This window comes from Coregonus clupeaformis, chromosome 34 (genome assembly GCF_020615455.1).
Source record: "Coregonus clupeaformis isolate EN_2021a chromosome 34, ASM2061545v1, whole genome shotgun sequence".
Classification (NCBI taxonomy): Eukaryota; Metazoa; Chordata; class Actinopteri; order Salmoniformes; family Salmonidae; genus Coregonus; species Coregonus clupeaformis.
This window is the reverse complement of record NC_059225.1, coordinates 38,336,377-38,362,356: the sequence shown is the minus strand read 5'-3', so window position 1 is coordinate 38,362,356 and position 25,980 is coordinate 38,336,377. Positions and strand designations below refer to the sequence as shown.

At 41.7% G+C, this 25,980-nt stretch overlaps 1 protein-coding gene across 1 annotated transcript; it reads right to left on the bottom strand.

Moving 5' to 3' along the window:
• Positions 1-6,817: 6,817 nt before the first annotated feature.
• LOC121539647 (prostaglandin E2 receptor EP2 subtype-like) lies at positions 6,818-24,721 on the bottom strand. The gene is made up of 2 exons (XM_041848309.2): positions 23,448-24,721; positions 6,818-9,948 (listed from the first exon to the last, which is right to left on the bottom strand). Exons 1-2 carry the CDS (start codon positions 24,261-24,263, stop codon positions 9,655-9,657), a joined length of 1,110 nt encoding a protein of 369 aa, XP_041704243.2. The 5' UTR covers positions 24,264-24,721; the 3' UTR covers positions 6,818-9,654.
• Positions 24,722-25,980: the final 1,259 nt, after the last annotated feature.

Sequence of the window (25,980 nt, the reverse complement as noted above, 5' to 3'; positions counted from 1 at the left end):
ATTGACATCATTTGAGTCAATTGGAGGTGTACCTGTGGATGTATTTCAAGGCCTACCTTCGAACTCAGTTCCTCTTTGCTTGACATCATGGGAAAATGAAAAGAAATCAGCCAAGACCTCAGAAAAGAAATTGTAGACCTCCACAAGTCTGGTTTATTTTCGTAATTTAGCAGACGCTCTTATCCAGAGCGACTTACAGTTAGTGAGTGCATATATTTTCATACTGGCCCCCGTGGGAATCAAACCCACAACCCTGGCGTTGCAAGTGCCATGCTCTACCAACTGAGCTACACGGGGCCTACACAGTTTATCCTTGGGAGCAATTTCCAAACGCCTGAAGGTACCACGTTCATCTGTACAAACAATAGTATGCAAGTATAAACACCATGGGACCACACAGCCGTCATACCGCTCAGGAAGGAGACGCGTTCTGTCTCCTAGAGATGAACGTACTTTGGTGCGATAAGTACAAATCAATCCCAGAAGAACAGCAAAGGACCTTGTGAAGATGATGGAGGAAACAGGTACAAAAGTATCTACAGTGGGGAAAAAAAGTATTTAGTCAGCCACCAAGTATTCAGACCCCTTGACTTTTTACACATTTTGTTACGTTACAGCCTTATTCTCAAATTGTAAAAAAAAAAAAAATAATCTTATCAATCTATACGCAATACCCCATAACGACTATGTGAAAACAGGTTTTTAGACATTTTTGCGCATTTCTAAAAATTAAAAAACAGAAATACCTTACATAAGAATTTAGACCCTGCTATGAGACTCGAAATTGAGCTCAGGTGCATCCTGTTTCCATTGATCATCCTTGAGATGTTTCTACAACATGATTGGAGTCCACCTGTGGTAAATTGAATTGATTGGACATGATTTGGAAAGGCACACACCTGTCTATGTAAGGTCCCACAGTTGACGGCATGTCAGAGCAAAAACCAAGCCATGAGGTCGAAGGAGTTGTGTCGAGGCACAGATCTGGGGAAGGGTACCAAAAAATGTCTGCAGCATTGAAGGTCCCCAAGAACACAGTGGCCTCCATCATTCTTAAATGGAAGAAGTTTGGAACCACCAACACTCTTCCTAGAGCTGGCTGCCCGGCCAAACTGAGCAATCGGGGGAGAAGGGCCTTGGTCAGAGAGGTGACCAAGAACCCGATGGTCACTCAGACAGAGCTCCAGGGTTCCTCTGTGGAGATGGGAGAACCTTCCAGAAGGACAACCATCTCTGCAGCACTCCACCAATCAGTCCTTTATGGTAGAGTGGCCAGACGGAAGCCACTTCTCAGTAAAAGGCACATGACAGCCCGCTAGGCATTTGCCAAAAGGCATCTAAAGGACTCTCTGACCTTGAGAAACAAGATTCTCAGGTTTGATAAAACCAAGATTGAACTCTTTGGCCTGAATGCCAAGCGTCACGTCTGGAGGAAACATGGCACCATCCCTATGGTGGTGGCAGCATCATGCTGGGGGGATGTTTTTCAGCGGCAGGGACTGGGAGTCGAGTCAGGATCGAGGGAAAGATGAAGGGAGCAAAGTACAGAGCGATCCTTGATGAAAACCTGCTCCAGAGCGCTCAGAACCTCAGACTGGGCCAAAGGTTCACCTTCCAACAGGACAACGACCCTAAGCACACAGCCAAGACAACGCAGGAGTCCTTGAGTGGCCCAGCCAGAGCCCGGACTTGAACCCGATTTAACATCTCTGAAGAGACCTGAAAATAGCTGTGCAGCGACGCTCCCCATCCAACCTGACAGAGCTTGAGAGGATCTGCAGAGAAGAATGGAGAAACTCCCTAAATACAGGTGTGCCAAGCTTGTAGCGTCATACCCAAGAAGACTCGAGGCTGTAATCTCTGCCAAAGGTGTTTCAACAAAGTACGGAGTAAAGGATCTGAATACTTATGTAAGTGTGATATTTCAGTTTGTAATTTATACATTTGTAAAAGTTTCTAAAAACCTGTTTTTGCTTTGTCATTATGGGGTATTGTGTATAGATTGATGAGAAAAAAAACAACATTTAATCCATTTAAGAATAAGGCTGTAACATAACAAAATGTGGAAAATGTCAAGGGATCTGAATACTTTCCGAATGCACTGTATAGCTAGCTAGCTTGCTGAAATGATAATGTCCATGTGCATGTCCAAATATTAATGAAGTCTGGAATCCGACATGGTTTTACTGGAATTATAAAAACGGCAAGAGTCAGACAAACATCAATCTTGAACAACAGCTGGTATAGTCACAGTTTAGCTGAGAATCATCTCTTGCCAGGTCGGCTGGCAGTCTTTTTCTGAAATAATAATTTTCACCTGACTTACTTATTTTCATGCCTGTCTTAACTGAAATGGTGCTCACATAACTTTCATTAGCTGGCTAAGGTTAGCATGCTAGCTAGTTACACTGACAGCTGTCAGTCAGTGCCCTATTTGCTGTTATTTCTCTGCTAGTGGAAATCACCACAATTCCTGAATATGTATTAGCAGCCTGCGTCAGTCTTCCAGGTGGAACCTAAATGAGAATTTCCGCTCTAGGACAGGAATGACTCGAAATAGGTATGGCCTTTTAAATCTTTTCACCATAAAAAAATGATTGGAACAAATTAAGAGTTACGTGTATGAGGGAATTTATTTTGTAGAACCTATCATAAGTCATGACGAGGGGAGTGCTAATGCATTTTCATTTTATAGCTCAAGCCTTGAGCCGTTTTGATAGAACTATGCACTGAGATAGAGAAAACACGTGGAACTGGATTTAGAAAAATCTCCAAAGGCACCTCAAACACATTTGAAAGCAAACAGCATATCACATTTGATCCAAAATAGCATCACAACATCACTATATTATCTGGCAGAGCATACGTCTTACCAAATAAAATCTTTACATGATACTGTAAGATAGTGAAGCATTGTGGTACTGACTTCCAGCAGACTGTGAGGGGTTTTAGGGGCTTAATGGTAGCTATCATGCATTCACACGCACACACAGTTTAAAGTGCCAAACTTCTTTGTAGCCTGAGTCAGGGAGCTGGGCATGGAGGTACAAAAGCAGCCATGAAACTACACCACACACACCATCAAAAGATAGACGGATCAGTGGCTTATTGGTGTGTATACATGTGTGTGTGTGTATACGTGTGTGTGTGTGCACCTCAGATGCATACGTCTACACACGAACACCATCAAAAGAAAAGAAAGAAACTCGCTTCAGCCCAGCTTGAACAAAAAGGCAATCAGGTGCTCGACGAAGGTACTCAAAAATCCTAAAAACATTCCTTACCACTAGGACACTTCAATGGGTGACTAAGCAGGAAAATAAAGAAAAAAGAGCACTCTGATTATTTATTGACTGGGGTAAGGGATATTTATTTTCACCATTAAAAGATAGACAGATCAGTGGCTTAATTGGTGTGTGTGTTTGTGTAGACTGTGGTGTATATTCAAATCAATAGAATAACTTTATTTCCCCCATATATTAGTGTATTTATGTACCATGTCTTTCTTCATGTACCATACAGTGGGGAAAAAAAGTATTTAGTCAGCCACCAATTGTGCAAGTTCTCCCACTTAAAAAGATGAGAGAGGCCTGTAATTTTCATCATAGGTACACGTCCACTATGACAGACAAATTGAGAAAAAAAATCCAGAAAATCACATTGTAGGATTTTTTATGAATTTATTTGCAAATTATGGTGGAAAATAAGTATTTGGTCACCCACAAACAAGCAAGATTTCTGGCTCTCACAGACCTGTAACTTCTTCTTTAAGAGGCTCCTCTGTCCTCCACTCGTTACCTGTATTAATGGCACCTGTTTGAACTTGTTATCAGTATAAAAGACACTTGTCCACAACCTCAAACAGTCACACTCCAAACTCCACTATGGCCAAGACCAAAGAGCTGTCAAAGGACACCAGAAACAAAATTGTAGACCTGCACCAGGCTGGGAAGACTGAATCTGCAATAGGTAAGCAGCTTGGTTTGAAGAAATCAACTGTGGGAGCAATTATTAGGAAATGGAAGACATACAAGACCACTGATAATCTCCCTCGATCTGGGGCTCCACGCAAGATCTCACCCCGTGGGGTCAAAATGATCACAAGAACGGTGAGCAAAAATCCCAGAACCACACGGGGGGACCTAGTGAATGACCTGCAGAGAGCTGGGACCAAAGTAACAAAGCCTACCATCAGTAACACACTACGCCGCCAGAGACTCAAATCCTGCAGTGCCAGACGTGTCCCCCTGCTTAAGCCAGTACATGTCCAGGCCCATCTGAAGTTTGCTAGAGTGCATTTGGATGATCCAGAAGAGGATTGGGAGAATGTCATATGGTCAGATGAAACCAAAATAGAACTTTTTTGGTAAAAACTCAACTCGTTGTGTTTGGAGGACAAAGAATGCTGAGTTGCATCCAAAGAACACCATACCTACTGTGAAGCATGGGTGTGGAAACATCATTCTTTGGGGCTGTTTTTCTGCAAAGGGACCAGGACGACTGATCCGTGTAAAGGAAAGAATGAATGGGGCCATGTATCGTGAGATTTTGAGTGAAAACCTCCTTCCATCAGCAAGGGCATTGAAGATGAAACGTGGCTGGGTCTTTCAGCATGACAATGATCCCAAACACACCGCCCGGGCAACGAAGGAGTGGCTTCGTAAGAAGCATTTCAAGGTCCTGGAGTGGCCTAGCCAGTCTCCAGATCTCAACCCCATAGAAAATCTTTGGAGGGAGTTGAAAGTCCGTGTTGCCCAGCGACAGCCCCAAAACATCACTGCTCTAGAGGAGATCTGCATGGAGGAATGGGCCAAAATACCAGCAACAGTGTGTGAAAACCTTGTGAAGACTTACAGAAAACGTTTGACCTGTGTCATTGCCAACAAAGGGTAGATAACAAAGTATTGAGAAACTTTTGTTATTGACCAAATACTTATTTTCCACCATCATTTGCAAATAAATTCATTAAAAATCCTACAATGTGATTTTCTGGATTTTTTTTCCTCATTTTGTCTGTCATAGTTGACGTGTACCTATGATGAAAATTACAGGCCTCTCTCATCTTTTTAAGTGGGAGAACTTGCACAATTGGTGGCTGACTAAATACTTTTTTTCCCCACTGTATGTATATCTTTGTGTATGAACAGTATATTTTTCAAGTGTGTGTCACTTTTGAGTTGAGTTGTTTGGCCTTTGGGATTAGCCTCTTGCACTCCTCTCCCATGTGTGTATGTGTGTGTGTGTTTATGTTTAGGGCTTGTAGGTAAGCATTTCACTGTAAGGTCTACACCTGTTGTATTCGGCGCATGTGACAAATACAATTTCATTCGATTTGATTATGTGTGTAACTCTCCACACTATCTCTGAACATGCCACATAGCAGCTGTTTTCCTGGCTATGCCTGTCCCAATAAACGCAATAAACACATACATCCTCCCTCTGCGCCTGTTAAACCCAGGGCTGCCAAGAGATAATTCTATTAACATGGACATCGTTAATAAAGTGAGATTTAATTGGATTATCGATGAAGGATGAAACAGTGCTGACATTTTGGTCGTGACTCATGATGAAGTCCTTGGGTTTAGGTGATAACCATCACACAGGAAATGGTAGAGCTGCTGACGATAGCGGGAAAAAAGGAACATGGCACAGAAACAATCTTTAGTGGTACCAGCTTTATTACGACACGTTACCAAACGAAAACATTGATCATTTTGACAAGAAATTCACAAGAATCAGCAATTGAGACACAAAAGCTAGCGTATAGTACTAACTGCAAGCGACAAGACAAAAAAAAGCACATACTTATCAAGCTGCCTTGCTTGAAATGATCATAGACCGCAATGGTACGTAGGTACAAGGGCCTGGAATGTGTCATGTTGTGTTTACGTCAAGCCAACCACGTGTACATTCGAAATGTGCAAAAACGTACGAGTCAGCTAAACCCAAATAACACCAGACAGGTTAAGCGAGGGGAATCGAACGATCATGTCTGGGAGGATGGCAGCTCTTGCCGACGCGGGTCAGTTTGACAGACAAGGCATTGCCGTTGGAGATAAACACGTTTCTCTCTCCAATGGGTGTCTGGTGTTTTCTGTCTCTTGTCAGAGCCCATGACTCAGAATTAATCACATTCCCTCTCATTAACTTGCTGTGTGTGTGTGTTACTGTTTGTATGTTCAGGTGAGGGACAAGGAGGAGGCCCTTTGAAATGTGTCCAAGAAGTCTTGCTGAATAAGGTGAGGGGAGAATGAACAAGGTAGTGAGAGAAAAAAAGGAGGGAGAGGGACTAAGAGAGTGGGTGACTGAGAGAAATAAAATAAAGTGTGTAGATAACTGGCTTGGAATGTCCGCAGCAATCATACAACTTCAGTTCTTTTTTTATGCCTTAAAAATCACCCATGTATAAACATTGAACTACATAATTCATCTAAACGGAGCACATTGGCATTTGTACTGATATCTTTATATTATAAAGCACTGAACTGTGTATCTGCAACTAGTGGTGGGTTGCCATGGCAACATCCACTGTTTACATAATCCCTGACATCTGGAAGAGGAGGTTTGTGCCTCTGGTTTCCCATGCTTGTTTGCAGGAGCTTGATTATATGAAACCAAACAGCCTCCATCACGAGGCTGGGGGCCTTAGGCCACCTTACCAGACCAAACTTTAGCTACGGCATCTCCAACCTTAAAGCCTAGACTTCTTCTTTGGGTCATGTTCATTAGGGCATGCAATGGAAAATGTTTTGCAACAAAAAAACGAAATGGAGAAAAGTTCAAGTCGCTTTGGATAAAAGCGTCTGCTAAATGGCTTATTATTATTATTATTATTATTTTTATTATTATGTTGTCCCTCCCTGTTTCAGTCGGTTTTCTTATATTTGGTGCCTAATCAACACGACCCAGGACTAACACGAGTAATTTCCCTCTTTGACTAACCACCTTCATTAATCAATCGCAAGAGTAAACAGAATTAATCACATTTGTAATCAAAATTGCATGCCTATTCCTGTGGAGCCATCTCCAATGTAATTAATGCTATATAATTATTATGTTTAGTTCAATGTGCTCTCCCAAAGGCAACTTGAGAGTCTGATTTGCTTGTGTAAGTTATATTGGTGGAGCTAGTCAAATCCCTGTTTGTTTTGATTATGAGAGAGTAATAACTTTTTTTTAAAGTTGGGAGTCTAACTTTATTAGCACACATCTGGATGTCATCCACGATATGTGGGTCTATGACAGGAGGTGGGGCTCCAGAACGGGTTTGACGAAATAAGGGCTGGATGGATGGATGCGCCAGGTGTATATTAACAGAAGCGTTAACACACAAATACGCTGGCACACATACATAACTACACAAGCCTGACAAAGTTTAAAAGCTCAGTGCAATCAGGATCTTCCACAGGATCTGACTAACTACATGTCAATTAGAATGTGTTCTCAGTCAACTTACCACAGCATCCCAACTTACCTGCTAAAATAAGGGGTAAATAAATTAACATGAACAACAGGTATAGGTAATTACAGGTAGGATTCCTTGCTGATATCATGTTTTTTGAGTGCCATCTCTTTGACACTAGCTAGGTTTCTATCCAATTGGCGACAGATTTTCATGCAAATATTCTAAAAGCCATATAAAAACAATATGCGCATTTTCCCACGCTGTGTGTGAAGACGTAGTACACATAAAAATACCTTTTGCAGTTAAATTCCCATGTACCGAATAACAATACAATTTAAATGGGTTTCCATCGCATTTTGAACTCTACTGATGGTCTTGTCACAAAAGATGTTGCGTTATATAGCGAGTGTGCCCACTCTGGTCTTGGCACGTGCACACTAGCTAATAGCTCGCACTCGCAGATACAGTGCGGGTATAGCCTACATGATGACATTATTATGGACAAAATATCAAGATAATTTTTGTTTGTCAAATGGCAGCCAAGCATTGATCATCATGTCACCAGAATAAGACCCTCGTTATGTATTGGAAGTGAAAAAAGCGTTTCCACTGCCATTTCTTGCATAATAAATGCTACCGACACAAAAAGGTCCCACATTGTCTGCCGTATTGTTTTGTCGACATTTGTAATGTTTACCAACACATTTGCTTTTTCCATCAGGCCTGTCGTGACATTTTTTATACGACATGTACTTTATTCGCATAAAAAGTTTGGATGGAAACCGGATTACTGACACACACACACACACACACACGATACACATTTACAACTGCGCACTGAACATTCATGAGCACCTTGTCACCAGGTACACGAACACATCAATGAGATCTGAGGGCTGGGACACAATAAATACTCAATACTCCTTTAAACATAAAGGAACCTCATAAGAGTACATTTGACATTTTAGTCATTTAGCAGACGCTCTTATCCAGAGTACAGACGAAACCTCCTCTCATAGCACGCTTCGCATAACATAACCACATTAATTTGCTTGATAAAAAAAAACTTAAAAAAAAGAAATGTCACTCTCGGGCTCTTTCCCTTTGACCGTTTGAGGTGATTACCCAGTGGGTGAAAGGGGAAAGGTCAACGTGTCATAGCTGCAGGGAGAGGGGATAGTGTATGTGTGTGTCAGACCTGGGTTCAAATACATGGGTATTTGATTATTTGTTATTTTCTGTGTACCGTATTTGAGTATTTGTAACTCAAATACAGTACTAATATTTTAATGTGTCCCGAATCAACTACGTCTATTGGATAGCCTACTATAAATTGGCCACTATTTGAAAGTATTTCCAAATACTTATTTCCAAATACATTATTTCAAATACCAAACAGACCTGGTTGATTTGCATGGTAGTATTTAAATATTTGTATACACCAATTTACCAAATACATGCAAATACTTTCCAAGTGTATTTCCAAATACATTCCAATATTACATGACTTGTGTTTTCGAATGGAACATTTCCAAATACTTACATCCAAATGTCTTTGAAAGTAATTGAAATACCCTAAATAGTATTTGAACCTAGGTCTGGTGTGTGTGAATCTTGCTTGGATTACAAGGATGTCTCTGACTGTTCTGATAACAATTCCCAAAACCACAAGGGATGACATTTGATAGCTGAAGGAACATCTCAATAGAAAGAATTTATGTAAACTTCCCTGGGAGTCCCAGGGTGTGCTAACAGGGCACGGCGCCAACAACGCATGCATCTGGAGCATGATCAACTCATATAGAATAAACCGTCCTTATCTGATTTAGCCCGTTCAGTGTTGTGAATCCTGGTTTGCTGTCCTTGTAGTGGCCTCTGGTTTGAGAGTCCAGGCTGTAAAAACAAATAACGGGTAGTGCTTTTAAGAACGTGACCCATACTGCAACCCCATTCTCCTCAGAGTTAGCGTCTAACTGTCCGTCAAACATCTGTTGCTGGCCTCCGGAGGCTTCCAATATGCGCCTCAGAGCTTGTTCCAAAACAAGCAGCAGCCTACGTTTGCAGGAATGTGTAGGTTGCTGCTCCGCTTGTCCAGAAGTTGCCCCTAAGTAGCTACACACAACCAACATCCCTGCCATAGAACCAAACCACCGGGCAGGCGGCACATTTGGGCAGCGGCACTATTCTGAGTGGCTTCTCCCTTCAGAGACAACATACAAGGCCCCAATTAAGTCCAATACATCAGCAGGTCAAACCTTCTGCGTGGACATCGGGGGGTGGGTGAACTCGGAGACTGCACTGGGATGGCACGACTCCAGCTGGGTGTGCATCTGCTTCCCCAGGGAGGACTTGAAGAAGGACTCCCTGGACCGCAGGAGGGGCGTCTTGCACAGCGCTCCCCAGAAGAAGCGCAGCACTGATGGGCTGAGGAAGATGAACACCCAGGGGTCCACGATGGAGTTGGTCGAGAGAAAGAGGAGGGCGATGAGGTCCAGCTTGTGGCTCTCCTTCCGCTGGCCCGTGGAGTTGATGTACACACGGATCTAAGAGACGAGGAAGAGAAGAAACTGAATTAACGAGTCCTGATCAAATGGCTTGCCGTGGAATCCCACCACTGCCACCAACTGTCTAAGTGCGGAATCCATGCCTGAGGCTGGTGTAGTGGGTAATGCCAACACCTGCAGCACATATTCCTCACCCCAGAGTGGGTACTAATCCCAGTCCCACCACTATTCTGCATCTCCTTCTGTTTCCCCACTCATTTCATCCTATCTCTGTCTGAATAAAATGAAAATACCCAAAATATTATTAGCTCTTGCAAACATCTTGGTTCTTCCATTCTCCCAAAAGTCAAATAGACCAGAATGTAATCCTTGCTAGCTCCTAATCAGCCAAACCACATTCCTTGAATCCTCTATATTTGTTTTGAAACCCTTGTTTTGGAGATTAGTGTCAATGTCAGATTATCGAAAACAGATAGTCTTTGGTGAAACAAAAGCTTCAGAAGCTAATAATTAATTAAATATGGAGTTACGAAAAAAAAGAAAACAGTTTGTAATAAATAAATATAGAAACATATAGAGTCCAAGTCACTTGACCCGAAATACAGTGCCTTCAGAAAGTATTCACACCCCTTGACTTTTTCCACATTTTGTTGTCTTAGAGTCTGAATTTAAAATAGATTAAATTGAGACTTTGTGTCTCTGGTCTACACATAATACAGCATGTCAAAGTGGAATCATGTTTTTACAAATTAATAAAAAATGAAAGCTGAAATGTCTCGAGTCAATAAGTATTCAACCCCTTTGTTATGGCAAGCCTAAATAAGTTCAGGAGTAAAAATGTGCTTAACAAGTCACATAATAAGTTGCATGGACTCACTCTGTGCAATAATAGTGTTTAACATGATTTTTGAATGACTACCTCATCTCTGTACCCCACATATACAATTATCTGTAAGATCCCTCAATTGAGCAGTGAATTTCAAACACAGATTCAACCAAAAAGACCAAGGAGGTTTTCCAATGCCTCGCAAAGGGCACCTATAGGTAGATGGGTAAAAAAAAAAAAAGCAGACACTGAAAATTCCTTTGAGCCACATGGAAAACTAAAGGCATGGAAACCGTAAATGACTTGGTAACAGGAAATACATTTATTTCTATTAAATAAATTAAAAAGTAATTTTGGACTGATCAATGTACAGTGGGGAAAAAAAGTATTTAGTCAGCCACCAATTGTGCAAGTTCTCCCACTTAAAAAGATGAGAGAGGCCTGTAATTTTCATCATAGGTACACGTCAACTATGACAGACAAAATGAGGAAAAACAATCCAGAAAATCACATTGTAGGATTTTTAATGAATTTATTTGCAAATTATGGTGGAAAATAAGTATTTGGTCAATAACAAAAGTTTCTCAATACTTTGTTATATACCCTTTGTTGGCAATGACACAGGTCAAACGTTTTCTGTAAGTCTTCACAAGGTTTTCACACACTGTTGCTGGTATTTTGGCCCATTCCTCCATGCAGATCTCCTCTAGAGCAGTGATGTTTTGGGGCTGTCTCTGGGCAACACAGACTTTCAACTCACTCCAAAGATTTTCTATGGGGTTGAGATCTGGAGACTGGCTAGGCCACTCCAGGACCTTGAAATGCTTCTTACGAAGCCACTCCTTCATTGCCCGGGCGGTGTGTTTGGGATCATTGTCATGCTGAAAGACCCAGCCACGTTTCATCTTCAATGCCCTTGCTGATGGAAGGAGGTTTTCACTCAAAATCTCACGATACATGGCCCCATTCATTCTTTCCTTTACACGGATCAGTCGTCCTGGTCCCTTTGCAGAAAAACAGCCCCAAAGCATGATGTTTCCACCCCCATGCTTCACAGTAGGTATGGTGTTCTTTGGATGCAACTCAGCATTCTTTGTCCTCCAAACACGACTGAGTTGAGTTTTTACCAAAAAGTTCTATTTTGGTTTCATCTGACCATATGACATTCTCCCAATCCTCTTCTGGATCATCCAAATGCACTCTAGCAAACTTCAGACGGGCCTGGACATGTACTGGCTCAAGCAGGGGGACACGTCTGGCACTGCAGGATTTGAGTCCCTGGCGGTGTAGTGTGTTACTGATGGTAGGCTTTGTTACTTTGGTCCCAGCTCTCTGCAGGTCATTCACTAGGTCCCCCTGTGTGGTTCTGGGATTTTTGCTCACCGTTCTTGTGATCATTTTGACCCCACGGGGTGAGATCTTGCGTGGAGCCCCAGATCGAGGGAGATTATCAGTGGTCTTGTATGTCTTCCATTTCCTAATAATTGCTCCCACAGTTGATTTCTTCAAACCAAGCTGCTTACCTATTGCAGATTCAGTCTTCCCAGCCTGGTGCAGGTCTACAATTTTGTTTCTGGTGTCCTTTGACAGCTCTTTGGTCTTGGCCATAGTGGAGTTTGGAGTGTGACTGTTTGAGGTTGTGGACAGGTGTCTTTTATACTGATAACAAGTTCAAACAGGTGCCATTAATACAGGTAACGAGTGGAGGACAGAGGAGCCTCTTAAAGAAGAAGTTACAGGTCTGTGAGAGCCAGAAATCTTGCTTGTTTGTAGGTGACCAAATACTTATTTTCCACCATAATTTGCAAATAAATTCATAAAAAATCCTACAATGTGATTTTCTGGATTTTTTTTTCTCAATTTGTCTGTCATAGTTGACGTGTACCTATGATGAAAATTACAGGCCTCTCTCATCTTTTTAAGTGGGAGAACTTGCACAATTGGTGGCTGACTAAATACTTTTTTTCCCCACTGTAGATAGTTTCAAATATTTAAAGTTACATCACAAAATGTATATATGAAATCCTTTGGACATCACAACAACCTTGAGGGAATCTTATTGAGTCAGAGAATGATAGGGAAGATACATAAAACCTTGCAGAGAGCATATCCAACTGACAATCTCTTAGGAAAAAATATGAACTATTGGAACCAAGACTTAAAAATAACTGATGTTGTCACAAGATGGAGGGAAAGTTTGAGCATAACTAACGAAATTACAGTTAACTAAAATGTACGCTTAATCCAGTATAAACTGATGTATAGAATGTATTATACAAGAGACAAAATGCACAAATTATACAGCTCAATGGCAGAGTCATGTCTTAAGTATAAAACGAATAATGACTCAATAATCCATGCTTCCTGTGAATGCTATAAAGTCTGGAAGTTGTGGGCAGAGCTAGAAAGTTGGCTGTCAGAAGTATTACAATGTAAACGTACAGTACTTTGAATCCATCTATCTGCATATTTCAAGAAATGACATATGGAGATGTAGTGAAAAGCCCGATGGGTTGGATGACTCTCTTCTCATCACTCATCTTGAAAAAACATATATTAAAAACTTGGAAAATCAATCAATCTGCCATCATTAACACAATGGAACAATCAAATAATGTATTTAAATATTGAAAGTGTGTGGGCTACGGAGAGATACAAAATGGTGCAGTTTCAGGCCATGTGGCAGAAAGTGATGGGGGTGTGTGCTAGTGGGTCTGGGCAGGTGGGATGTAGTTGATGTTTGTATGATGTTGTCGTTTGTGTGTGTATGATGTGTATTGCTTATAAAAGATCAAATAAAATCGTACCAAAAAATACATTAATAACCCTTTGAGCATGGTGAAGTTATTATTTACATTTACATTTACATTTACGTCATTTAGCAGACGCTCTTATCCAGAGCGACTTACAAATTGGATACACTTTGGATGGTATATCAATACACCCAGTCACTACAAAGATACAGGCGTCCTTCCTAACTTAGTTGCCGGAGAGGAAAGAAACCGCTCAGGGATTTCACCACAAGGCCAATGGTGACTTTAAAACAGAGTTTAATGGCTGTGATAAGAGAGAACTGAGTATGGATCAACAACATTGTCATTACTCCACAATACTAAATGACAGAGTGAAAAGAAGGAAGCCTCTACAGAATACAAATATTCCAAAACATGCATCCTGTTTGCAATAAGGCAATAAAGTAAAACTGCAAGAAATGTGGCAAAGAAATTAAATTAATGTCCTGAATACAAAGCGTTATGCTTGGGGCAAATCCAACACAACACATCACTGAGTACCATTCTTCATATGTTCTAGCATGGTGGTGGCTGCATCATGTTATAGGTATGCTCGTCATCGGAAAGGGATGTGTTGTTTTTTTTGGGATAAAAATAAACGTAATGGAGCTAAGCACAGGCAAAATCCTAGAGGAAAACTTGGTTCAGTCTGCTTTCCAACAGACACTGGAAGACAAATTCACCTTTCAGCAGGACAATAACCTAAATCACAAGGCCAAATATACACTGGAGTTGCTTACCAAGACAACATTGAATGTTCCTGAGTGGCCTAGTTACAGTTTTGACTTCAATCGGCTTGAAAATCTATGGCAAGAAAATGGCTCTCTACAGTAGCAATGATCAACAACCAACTTCACAGAGCTTGAAGAATTTAAAAATAATAATGTAATCCATTTTGAATTCAGGCTGTAACAACAAAATGTGGAATAAGTCAAGGGGTATGAATACTTTCTGAAGGCACTGTAGCTATTCCACATGCTAAACGGCACAGAGCCGAAAAGGTATCTGTGGGAATGAAACAAGATTTGGTCTGGTTCAAATTTCCACCGGTCTGTCTGTCGCTAGTTACCTTAGAACAGTTGCTATTTTCTAAATTAAAGTCAAATAAAGTAAATTAGTTTAGGAGAAAATGACAAGTAATGCCACAATAATGATGGGAAAATGTGACCATCTCACAGGTTTTTATTACTCTTGGTATTAGTGAGACAGTGGAGATGCACATTCCTCGACCGCTGTGTGTACTGTTGGGGTTTCCCAGTGTGACTCGAGTGCTGTCTCCAGTAAAAGTGAAAGTACTGTTTCGGGCCAATTTCCTGAAACAACCATTATTACGGCAATATCCTGTGGGTGGAACAAGCAGTGTGAACCACCCAGAAGACAGTGGAAAAACACACCACAGCCATGCCTGTACAGGACCTTATATATTCACAAATTACAATGGGGCAACCTAATGAGCTGAACTTCTGTGTGAATTGTTGACATTAGGGTTGTTGAGAAATAGTTATATAGGGTTTTAAATGCATTCTTATATCAGTCTGCATTATGCGAATGCGGTAATGGCTTTATAAGTACCTCCAGATTAACACTTTGTGTTGAACTTGTTGATTCTTTAAGGCTCTTTCTTAATAGTCTTCACTTTAGTCCTTTCTCCATGCCCCCTCAGAACACATTGGAGAAGAGCATCCATGGTTCCTCCCTTCTGACCTTCTCCTCCAATGTGTATTGAATAGGAAGCGATGAGATAGGACTTGAGAAATCGAGCAAAGATCATTGACAAATAGCCTACAGTGAGGGAAAAAAGTATTTGATCCCCTGCTGATTTTGTACGTTTGCCCACTGACAAAGAAATGATCAGTCTATAATTTTAATGGTAGGTTTATTTGAACAGTGAGAGACAGAATAACAACAAAAGAATCCAGAAAAACCCATGTCAAAAATGTTATAAATTGATTTGCATTTTAATGAGGGAAATAAGTATTTGACCCCCTCTCAATCAGAAAGATTTCTGGCTCCCAGGTGTCTTTTATACAGATAACAAGCTGAGATTAGGAGCACACTCTTAAAGGGAGTGCTCCTAATCTCAGTTTGTTATCTGTAAAAAAGACACCTGTCCACAGAAGCAATCAATCAATCAGATTCCAAACTCTACACCATGGCCAAGACCAAAGAGCTCTCCAAGCATGTCAGGGACAAGATTGTAGACCTACACAAGGCTGGAATGGGCTACAAGACCATCGCCAAGCAGCTTGGTGAGAAGGTGACAACAGTTGGTGTGATTATTCGCAAATGGAAGAAACACAAAATAACTGTCAATCTCCCTTGGCCTGGGTCTCCATGCAAGATCTCACCTCGTGGAGTTGCAATGATCATGAGAATGGTGAGGAATCAGCCCAGAACTACACGGGAGGATCTTGTCAATGATCTCAAGGCAGCTGGGACCATAGTCACCAAGAAAACAATTGGTAACACACTACGCCGCGAAGGACTGAAATCCTGCAGTGCCCGCAAGATCCCCCTGCTCAAGAAAGCACATATACAGGGCCGTCTGAAGTTTGCCAATGAACATCTGAATGATTCAGAGGAGAACTGGGTGAAAGTGTTGGGGTCAGATGAGACCAAAATGGAGCTCTTTGGCATCAACTCAACTCGCCGTGTTTGGAGGAGGAGGAATGTTGCCTATGACCCCAAGAACACCATCCCCACTGTAAAACATGGAGGTGGAAACATTATGCTTTGGGGGTGTTTTTCTGCTAAGGGGACAGGACAACTTCACCGCATCAAAGGAACGATGGACGGGGCCATGTACCGTCAAATCTTGGGTGAGAACCTCCTTCCCTCAGCCAGGGCATTGAAAATGGGTCGTGGATGGGTATTCCAGCATGACAATGACCCAAAACACACGGCCAAGGCAACAAAGGAGTGGCTCAAGAAGAAGCACATTAAGGTCCTGGAGTGGCCTAGCCAGTCTCCAGACCTAAATCCCATAGAAAATATGTGTAGGAAGCTGAAGGTTCGAGTTGCCAAACATCAGCCTCGAAATCTTAATGACTTGAAAAAGATCTGCAAAGAGGAGTAGGACAAAATCCCTCCTGAGATGTGTGCAAACCTGGTGGCCAACTACAACAAACGTCTGACCTCTGTGATTGCCAACAATGGTTTTGCCACCAAGTACTAAGTCATGTTTTGCAGAGGGGTCAAATACTTATTTCCCTCATTAAAATGCAAATCAATTTATAACATTTTTGACATGCGTTTTTCTGGATTTTTGTATTGTTATTCTGTCTCTCACTGTTCAAATAAACCTACCATTAAAATTATAGACTGATTATTTATTTGTCAGTGGGCAAACGTACAAAATCAGCAGGGGATCAAATACTTTTTTCCCTCACTGTACATGTCATTTTGGTATTTCCCTCCCTCCCACCAACCGAGCTGCCATTTTGTTTGCCAAGAATCATGCGGTTAGGGAACACCACCTTAACCCCAGGGTTTGGTCTACTAAATAAAAATATTTCAGAGAGGTTCTTTAAATTCTCCACTAATTATATTCTGTCAGGACCCTACCTGCCCTCGAACTGGAACAAACTGGCGGGATTGTTGAATGCTTACTGATTAGTTAGAGAACACTCTGGGCAGATATTGAGGAGACATGCAGAAAGCTGTATTCTCAGTAGGTGTCTTATTGCAACAGCGAAACGCTGTTGAATTATTAATCATTTCATCGGTGCCAGAGGGCACAGTAAAGAGGGAAAGTGGAGCGAGCAGTGCACACAGGCAGGTTCCGGTTTCACCGACAGCAGGCAGACGTAGAGTATAGACGCCAATCCCACAGGGGGGGTCTGACTGTCTGCATTACCATAGATAGAGTGCCCTATATTGCCTATAAGACTACCTCTGAGTGATAAGATAGACATGAATCAAAACATGGGAAATAAGTTTTAAAAACCATAAGATCCTAATTTATCCCCTTTTATCACCTTCAACGTATTGGTTGTTGTCAATAAGAGTGACAATAGGGTGTCCGAACGAAATGGAATGTTTGAAATGGAACAAATTATGACGTTATTGATAACAACCTATACCTGTTGCGTGGTTAACAAGCATACTTTTATGTGGGATCCTATGTTTGGCCTGATAAGCCAGGCCGATGTTCCGCTTGATATATGGACGGTGGGTTGGAGCGTTATTGGGCATCCATGTGTTTGTGTCTAGGGCTGTTTTTGCTTTGTACACTCCCTAGGGGCAGGGACCTTGTCAATTTAGTGGTAGAGCATTTCTTGGTAACGAGCGTATTTAATCAACGATGCATCTCTTCCATCATATGAAGGGGGTGGTTGAGATGGAAACTTGGTCCCACTGTTAGGTCTCTGGACTGCCTCTATGCGACCCCGATGACGCTCTAATTGAAGATAAGTGCATGACTCAGAACAAGAAAGATGTTCTAGATAGCATCTTCATGGGTTGTTGTGCATTCATAGGTATAATGCATTATGATACGGTTATAATGCATTAACATGTAATAATGTATTATAGCCTTATAATAAGACATCGGCCGTGTTCGAATACCTGTACTTACGTTCTAAATAGTAGCCAAAATAGAAAGTTATATATTATGCGAAATTTTGAAAATGTAGCATGCTTTAAATGTCAGGATGTCATACTCATTTAGGGTTTTCATCTAGTAGAATTGGCTGCATAGTATGTGGGACGATTAGTACACAGTATGTCGTTTTAGTAAGCAGTAGGCAAGACAGATTTTGGAAACACCACTAATAAAACGGTACATAGTCTACTTTTTTACAAAAGTGTTTAGATTTTGTGAAGGGGCACTGGTGGGTGTTATTTGGTTTCCTGCCTACATGACCCATAAGGTGACCTACTAGAGGGTACCACTCTGCCCACCTCATTGCTGTCTACTTCATTTCCCTCCTATTAAAGTGTCTTTCAATACACTAATAACTTATTAGTGTAAGTGTTGAACTACACACATTTGTGTAATGTGTTTATATCGTAGCATAACTGGGTCCCTTTAGGAATAGTGTAAGTTGGTGAAAAAATTCATTCTGACATGAAGAGCACATGTTCAACTTAATAAACAAATATGTTTTCCCCATCTCAAGAGGTCAAATAAAAAATTTGGAGTATTTCTGTCTGTAATAAATCCCTTTTGCGGGGAAAAACTCATTATGATTGGCTCCCAAGTGGGTGGGCCTATGCCCTCCCAGGCCCACCCATGGCTGCACCCCTACCCAGTGATGTGAAATCCATAGATTAGGGCCTAAAGAATGTATTTAAATTGACTGATTTCCATTATTCCTCCTCCTCCAAACTTTACAGTTGGCACTATGCATTGGGGCAGGTAACGTTCTCCTGGCATCCGCCAAACCCAGATTCGTCCGTTGGACTGGCAGATGGTGAAGCGTGATTCATCACTCCAGAGAACGCGTTTCCACTGCTCCAGAGTCCAATAGCGGCAAGCTTTACACCACTCCAGCCGACGCTTGGCATTGTGCATGGTGATCTTAGGCTTGTGTGCTGCTGCTTGGCCATGGAACCCATTTCATGAAGCTACCGACAAACAGTTATTGTGCTGACGTTGCTTCCAGAGGCAGTTTGGAACTCGGTAGTGAGTGTTGCAACCGAAGACAGACTATTTGTACGCGCTACGCGCTTCAGCACTCGACGATCCCTTTCTGTGAGCTTGTGTTGCCTATCACTTCGTGGCTGAGCCGTTGTTGCTCCTAGATGTTTCCAATTCACAATAACAGCACTTACAGTTGACCGGGGCAGCTCTAGCAGGGCAGAGATTTGACGAACTGACTTGTTGGAAAGGTGGCATCCTATGACGGTGCCACGTTGAAAGTCACTGAGCTCTTCAGTAAGGCCATTCTACTGCCAATGTTTGTCTATGGAGATTGCATGGCTGTATGCTCGATTTTATACACCTGTCAGCAACGGTGTGGCTGAAATAGCCGAATCCACTAATTTGAAGGGTTGTCCACATACTTTTGTATACATAGTGTATATCTGTTCCAGAGCTTGTAATGGATTACAACAAGAAAATGGGCTGGGTTGACCATCTCGACCAACTGAGGATATATTACACTGTTGGACACACAGGCAGAAAATGGTGGAAGTATGTGTTTTGGGAGGATGCTCACTGCCTCCACTATTCCAGCACCATTTCAACTTCAACATTTCAACATCATCTAATCACCTATGCTTAGTATAAAACAGTGACAAACTATTTAGTCCAATTAGCGTGAGCTAAATATGATGTAGCTGTCCATGGAACTGATGTGTGTGTGTGCGTGCAAGTAGAAAAAACATGTTGACTCACCCTACTTGTAGAGAAATGCCAATGCCATCCTCCTCTTTCATGTTGCCTAAACGGTCTATGACTCTGTTATACAGTACCCACTTTTAGTTTTTGTTGTCCTAGACTACTTGGCTAAAATACTTGCTTGCTAGCCTAACTTCCTTTCATGGGCAACGATACACCAGGCCAGCTAGTTAACATTAGCATACTACATCTAGCTACATGTTGAACTTCCATCCTCTCAGGCCAGGGGCACAATGTATACATTTATGGTTGGATCAGAATCGCCGTTATAATCATTGGCCAGTACGGAGAATTAAGTAAATCCCCATCTCCCTATCTCCATCCATGGCTAATTTAGGAAAGGGACAATTTTAGCTAGCTAGCTAGCCACCGGAAGACAACAACGCAACAATTCAAGTTTTTTTCTGTCAATAATGACTTTTGGCTTGTGATGTGATTGGTCTGAAGCCAAATTGAAACTGGCTTCCCTTGACAAAAAATTTTTATCAAGAGAAGCCAAATGCTTGCTGGCTTCCCTTGCATTCAATGCTACGGGCGGCAACAATGTCATACTCTTTCTGACCAGACAGCATCAGATAGATACTCTACACATACTAAGACAGAGGGGCGCTGTTTCGTTCGCTCGGATGATTGCTTTCTCCGGTGAGATACATTCAGCCTCTTGCGAATTGAAGGAAATGTATGAAACGAAAGATACATTATTTTGTATGTTTTTTTCTTGGTAAATGTTTTGGGGAAGCCTGCCTTCCCTTGGCATCCATGATAGAAACGCATTGGGCTTATTTTGGACTGATCCGTCTTTGTCCGAGCTAGAAAAAACAGGCACAATGGGTTATGGTCATTGTAGTTAATTACCAAATTTCTGCTCTGAACTAGGTTGAATATTTGCTTAATGAAAACTACCAATCCCTTCAGCCCAACGTCCCACAGACTAGATTTATCTTGTGAATGACTTGGTTTCTCTCCAGAAAAACGACACGTTGGGCTCACAAAAAAAACAGAACTAAATAGAATTCAAGTAATTTAACCAACGTCTGTCAATTAGATGTTTAATAACCACAACAACAACATAGTAGATTCATTAATCAGCGCTAGTAGTAATTTTACCTTTTTTAAATTATTATTATTACTCGCTGATATGAAAGATACGTTCCTTATGTTTCCAAAAACGTACCGCAAGCGATATGTGTTAGAGCAAGCGTCAGGGCTCTTAACAAAACTCCCCCCGGTCAGAACATACTATCACCATAGGCACTAAAGCAGTTAGCATCGATGAATGGGGTACACTAAAAAGAAAAAGGATCCTGGAGGATCCTTCAGGATAATTTAATGTAAAGAAAATGTACATTGCGGTTCCTGTAGAATCCTTTAGGATAATACGTGGTCCTCTGTAGCTCAATTGGTAGAGCATGGCGCTTGTAACGCCAGGGTAGTGGGTTCGATCCACGGGACCACCCATACGTAAAAATGTATACACACATGACTGTAAGTCGCTTGGGATAAAAGCGTCTGCTAAATGGCATATTGTTATTTATTATAAGGTTAAAGAGGAACCTTAAACCTCTTGTCGGTTTCAACCGACATTTTCACTTATAAATCGATATGTGGACACCATAGATTGAAAGTGCTTGCAATGAGCAGTAGCCCTCATTCTCATGGACACAGGAGTATGTCTGACACCAGGATGTGAAATCTGACACCACATGAAGCTGGGATGTCCCTCAAACCATTTCAATCGCTCTTCCGACTGTCCATCAACTCCTGCCTGAACCCTACATCACAGCCACTAACAACAATATGCCTGGAATCCTTACATCATAACGCAGCAGGAGAGAGTGGTTTCGATGGGGGCAGACGTTTTGATCAAGAGAGACCTTTTATGTATTTTACAGTTAAGGAAGGTGATTTTTTTTTGTCGTTTTATAAATGGATTATACTATATTTAGAAAAAAATGAAGTCATTTCAAGCCTTATTCATACAGTTTTGTTGAATAGGAAATACATCAGATTAAATATTTATATCATATTTGTACTGTGTACTTGAGCTTGTGTCCTCAAAAGTGACTACATCTCAGCAATGTATTACTATTTTTACCAGAGAGGTGATATTTTACCCTTTCTTGGAGTATGCAGCATTACTAGTTATTGTTTATGGCCCTCGTGATAAATAATTACTTTTGGGGGAATACGTAGATTACATTTAGGTACATTTTAAGAGGTTTTAAGGTTAATTTAAGAACCCATACTCTGCCATCAGTTAGTTTTTTAACCTTTGTAGACTTAAGGGGTGCTTTTAAGAACCCTTTTCAAAAGAGTGGTTGCGCTAGTGAATAAAGGGCGCTTGTACATATCATTCGAATTGAGACCATTGGTCCAAAGACGCACTGGGGGAAGCGCACGGATGGTTGGAGACATGACAGGTGATAGACGACTTGCAACGGATCGACGTCAAAAGTGAGTAAACGTTAGCTATTCACTAGCTAACATAATAATTAATCAAACTATTATTTTAAAAACAGTACATAACGTAATGTACTCTTCGTTTTCATCAGCTAGCCAAGCTACATAGCCTGTAACGTTAGCTGATAATTGTTGTATATTTGTTGGTATGGTTTAGCTAACGTTAGCTTGCTAATTAAAGTTACTGTAGTGTTAGATAACTTTGCGCTATTGAAACATACATGCAACTATAATTTGCTTCTTATCAACTATAACCACATCATTATTTCAAACCAATCAGGAATAACGTTTGTTGCGTGGAGTGCATGATGACACAGCCGCCAGAGAAAGTAATGTTAGTGGGAGAATCTCAATTGAATACTTCTCGTGTCCTCTCTCCTCAAAACCTATTGGATGAGAAAGCCAGAGGTCCCTCCCCTCTGACCTTCTCCAATGGGTTTTGAGAAGGAGGCGAGGAGAGTAGGACGCGAGGCGTATACAATTGAGATTCTCCCAGGGAGAAGCTCTGTTCGCGCCTCTCTTTTAGAGCTCAATTGGTGATACACTCTACGTCTGCGAACTTTTCGTCAGACCCCGATGTACACAATTCACAGGGATGACCTATTTTCACATAAAACAATTGTGAATATCTGAACAATGGCAGGTTTGCATCCCTGAGCACTTAATTTATTGATTGCATATTTGGATTTTTATTACATTCAAAGTCAATAAAATTAATTTGTGACTTTAGAACTTTGCCACTCCATGTTATTTGTATTATTATTGTTAATAGTATTATTGTTATGATTATTACTACTATTATTCATAATAGAATACATACAGGAACTTTAAAACCCTATAAGGTTCGTTGAGGAACCTTTTTAAAAAGGTTCCTCAGGGAAAAGGTTCCTGGAGGCCCATTAGGGGTTCTGCTGGTGTTGCAATCTGAAGAACCCCTAAAGGTGCCTCCAGGAACCTTTTTTTTTTAAAGAGTGTAAACTACCGCCTATCAATTGAGAAATAAAATGTTGCTTGATTCAATTGTGCAAAAAAATATCAGTGTCAGCAAATTAGGGGATAACCCAGGAAGCAAACAGACGAATAGTACAACTTTTAGAAAAACAATTGTTTAACTTACCACCAGAGGAAGGGAGCAAATCACGAATATAACCGTCATGAACACCAGTACTATAAGATGCTCGACCTCTTCGGCCATGGAGAGGACTCTCCGGTCCTTCTTACTCCGAGTCGTCACGGATACCCCGTTAAGTTTGCGCTTCCGGTACATCAAAACCAGGTGGTAAACGACAAAGGCGTTACAAGCCGCTATAGAGAGGACTAGGATGAGCATAACGGTTGCGTAAAGGACTGGATAAACTCGGTCTTCCGGCATTAACGGATTCATGTCGATGAAACACCACGTCCCCGGGCAATACTGCACGTAGTCCCCGAAACCCCAAAAGGGCATGAGGCAAAACACCCCGCAAACTAAATAGATGAATGGAATGGTGATGTATCCACAACGTTTGGTGATGTGCCGCCCGTAGAAGTAGGGACACCCAATGGAGAGGCATCGCTCGAGCGCCATGGCGAAGAGGACAGATAATGTGGCCAAGCTGAAAAAAGTCATACAGAATCCAAAATACTCACATATTGCGGGAGGGTTAGTGTCAATCATAGCAATAATGGTGGTATTAAAGGAGTAGGCTGCCAGGACGAAAGGGCTGACTAGACAGGTGCCCATCAAGTCAGTGACGACCAGCGCGGTGACCAGCACGTGGAAGAGCGACAGGCGCTGACGGCTCTTGTCCTTCCTGCGGTGGATCTCCAGAAGGATCAAAGCGGCCAAGTTCCCTATCACTCCGGCGGAGAACATTATCGCACTGATGCGCGGGTTTCCCTTGTCGATGTGCAGGTTGCTGTGGCATGGGTCCTTTTCCGTGTCGTTTGCCATAGGAAGAGTTTAGCCTCCGTCCAAGACTTAAGTGCTGATTGGGTGAGATTCCAAGAGGATTCACTGTTCCTGAGAATAAGACAGTGCTTTTGTTTCAGCACTTAAAAAATAGTGAAGTAGACCAACTTCGGTTCCTCTTAAGAAATAACGTTTGTGTCCTTGTTTTGCTTTGCTGTGTTCCGGAACGTGTGATGCGACAAGTTGATAGAGGATTGGAGTCGCGCGCTTCTGTCTCCACCTTTTCTTCACACAAATTACAACTCTGGCGAAGTCTTGACTCACAAAATATAGGCAAACTTTGCCCTACTTCTAAATTGTTTCCCGTCCAGAGAAAAATATGACCAAAAAGACTGGACCAGCCCATGTGTAGTCATTCCGTCCATTATTTAGGGGGCTATGTTTTGCCGGCGTTTGTTCTTCTTTGGTAAGGATAACGCGGATGTTCTGCGTGAGTGAGCCATGGGTTCCTCACCAGAAATGAGCTGTTTGAGCGAAGTGATGCAGTGACGTCACCGACATGTAGACACACCATCTCCTCCAATACCGTGGTGGAAAGATTTTACTCAGAGGAGTGGCACACTCAAGCACAGATCTTGACTAGCCTAGTTCTATTTTATAGCCAATAGAGGGGATTAAATTAGATTAAGTAAAAGGCTTCAAGTGTTATTTAATTCATCGAAGTATGACTATCACCTAATCTATCTAGCCTCATAATTAAGCTAAAAGTCCTGAACTGCTTGGTCTACAAAAATGCAAATCAGAAGTCATGTGCCAAGGGAAACGTAATAAACTGTTTTGACTTGAGCCATCATTTGACTTCTGAGAGAACAGTGAAAAGTATTTTTACTTTAAAGATGCCCAAGCGATCATATTCCCTCCAGTGTGCCCCTTTCCTGGCCATCTCGCCTTTTCCTCTCCCTTTCTTTGTCCTTTCCCCTACCCAGCTCCCGCTAAAGCCAATAGACCACACTCGCTGCATGCTACCCACTCCATGACTTGAGCCAGAGGATAAGGGGATTCCTCCCTCACCGACCCTCTCCTATGCTTTTAAGCCTACGTCTTCCATTTGCCTATTTCAGAGACACACTATTTATCCCTGTCCTTAGCCAATGGAATGGCCAGTTTATCCAGGCACAGATAGAATGTATGTCTGAGATTAAAATGTAAATATCTGTGACATAATAATAAGCCATTTAGCAGACGCTTTTATCCAAAGCGACTTACAGTCATGCGTGCATAAATTTTTTTTGTGTATGGGTGGTCCCGGGGATCGAACCCACTACCTTGGCGTTATAAGTGCCGTGCTCTACCAGCTGAGCTACAGAGGACCACATCTATACTGGAGGGGACAGACACATTGTGACACTCTGGCTCCGGGACTTTTATATTTGAGCCAGGGTGTATTTGTTTTGTTGGGGTTTGGTTTGGTTATGTTGGGTTTTGGGTGTATTTCTTGTTTGCAGTTCTGTGGGGTTCTTTTCTAGGTTTGGTCAATGACTCCCAATCGGAGGTAACGAGTGTCAGCTGTCGGCTCGTTATCTCTGATTGGGAGCCATATTTATTCTGATTGTTTTCCTGTGGGAATGGTGGGTTTTTGTTCCTTTTGGTCAGTGTACCGTGGACTTCATTGAGTCGTCTTTTGTTTGTAGTTCGATAACGTTTATTTAATAAAGTCATGTTTCTTGGACACGCTGCGCCTTGGTCATACTTGGACGAC

Bases quoted from the DNA above. Each gene is read 5' to 3' on its own strand.
- LOC121539647 (XM_041848309.2), bottom strand. From the start codon at position 24,263: ATGGCAAACGACACGGAAAAGGACCCATGCCACAGCAACCTGCACATC. The intron at 9,949-23,447 runs GTAAGTTAAACA...CTCGTCTCTTAG, and splicing joins TTTGCTCCCTTCCTCTGGTG to ATCCGTGTGTACATCAACTC.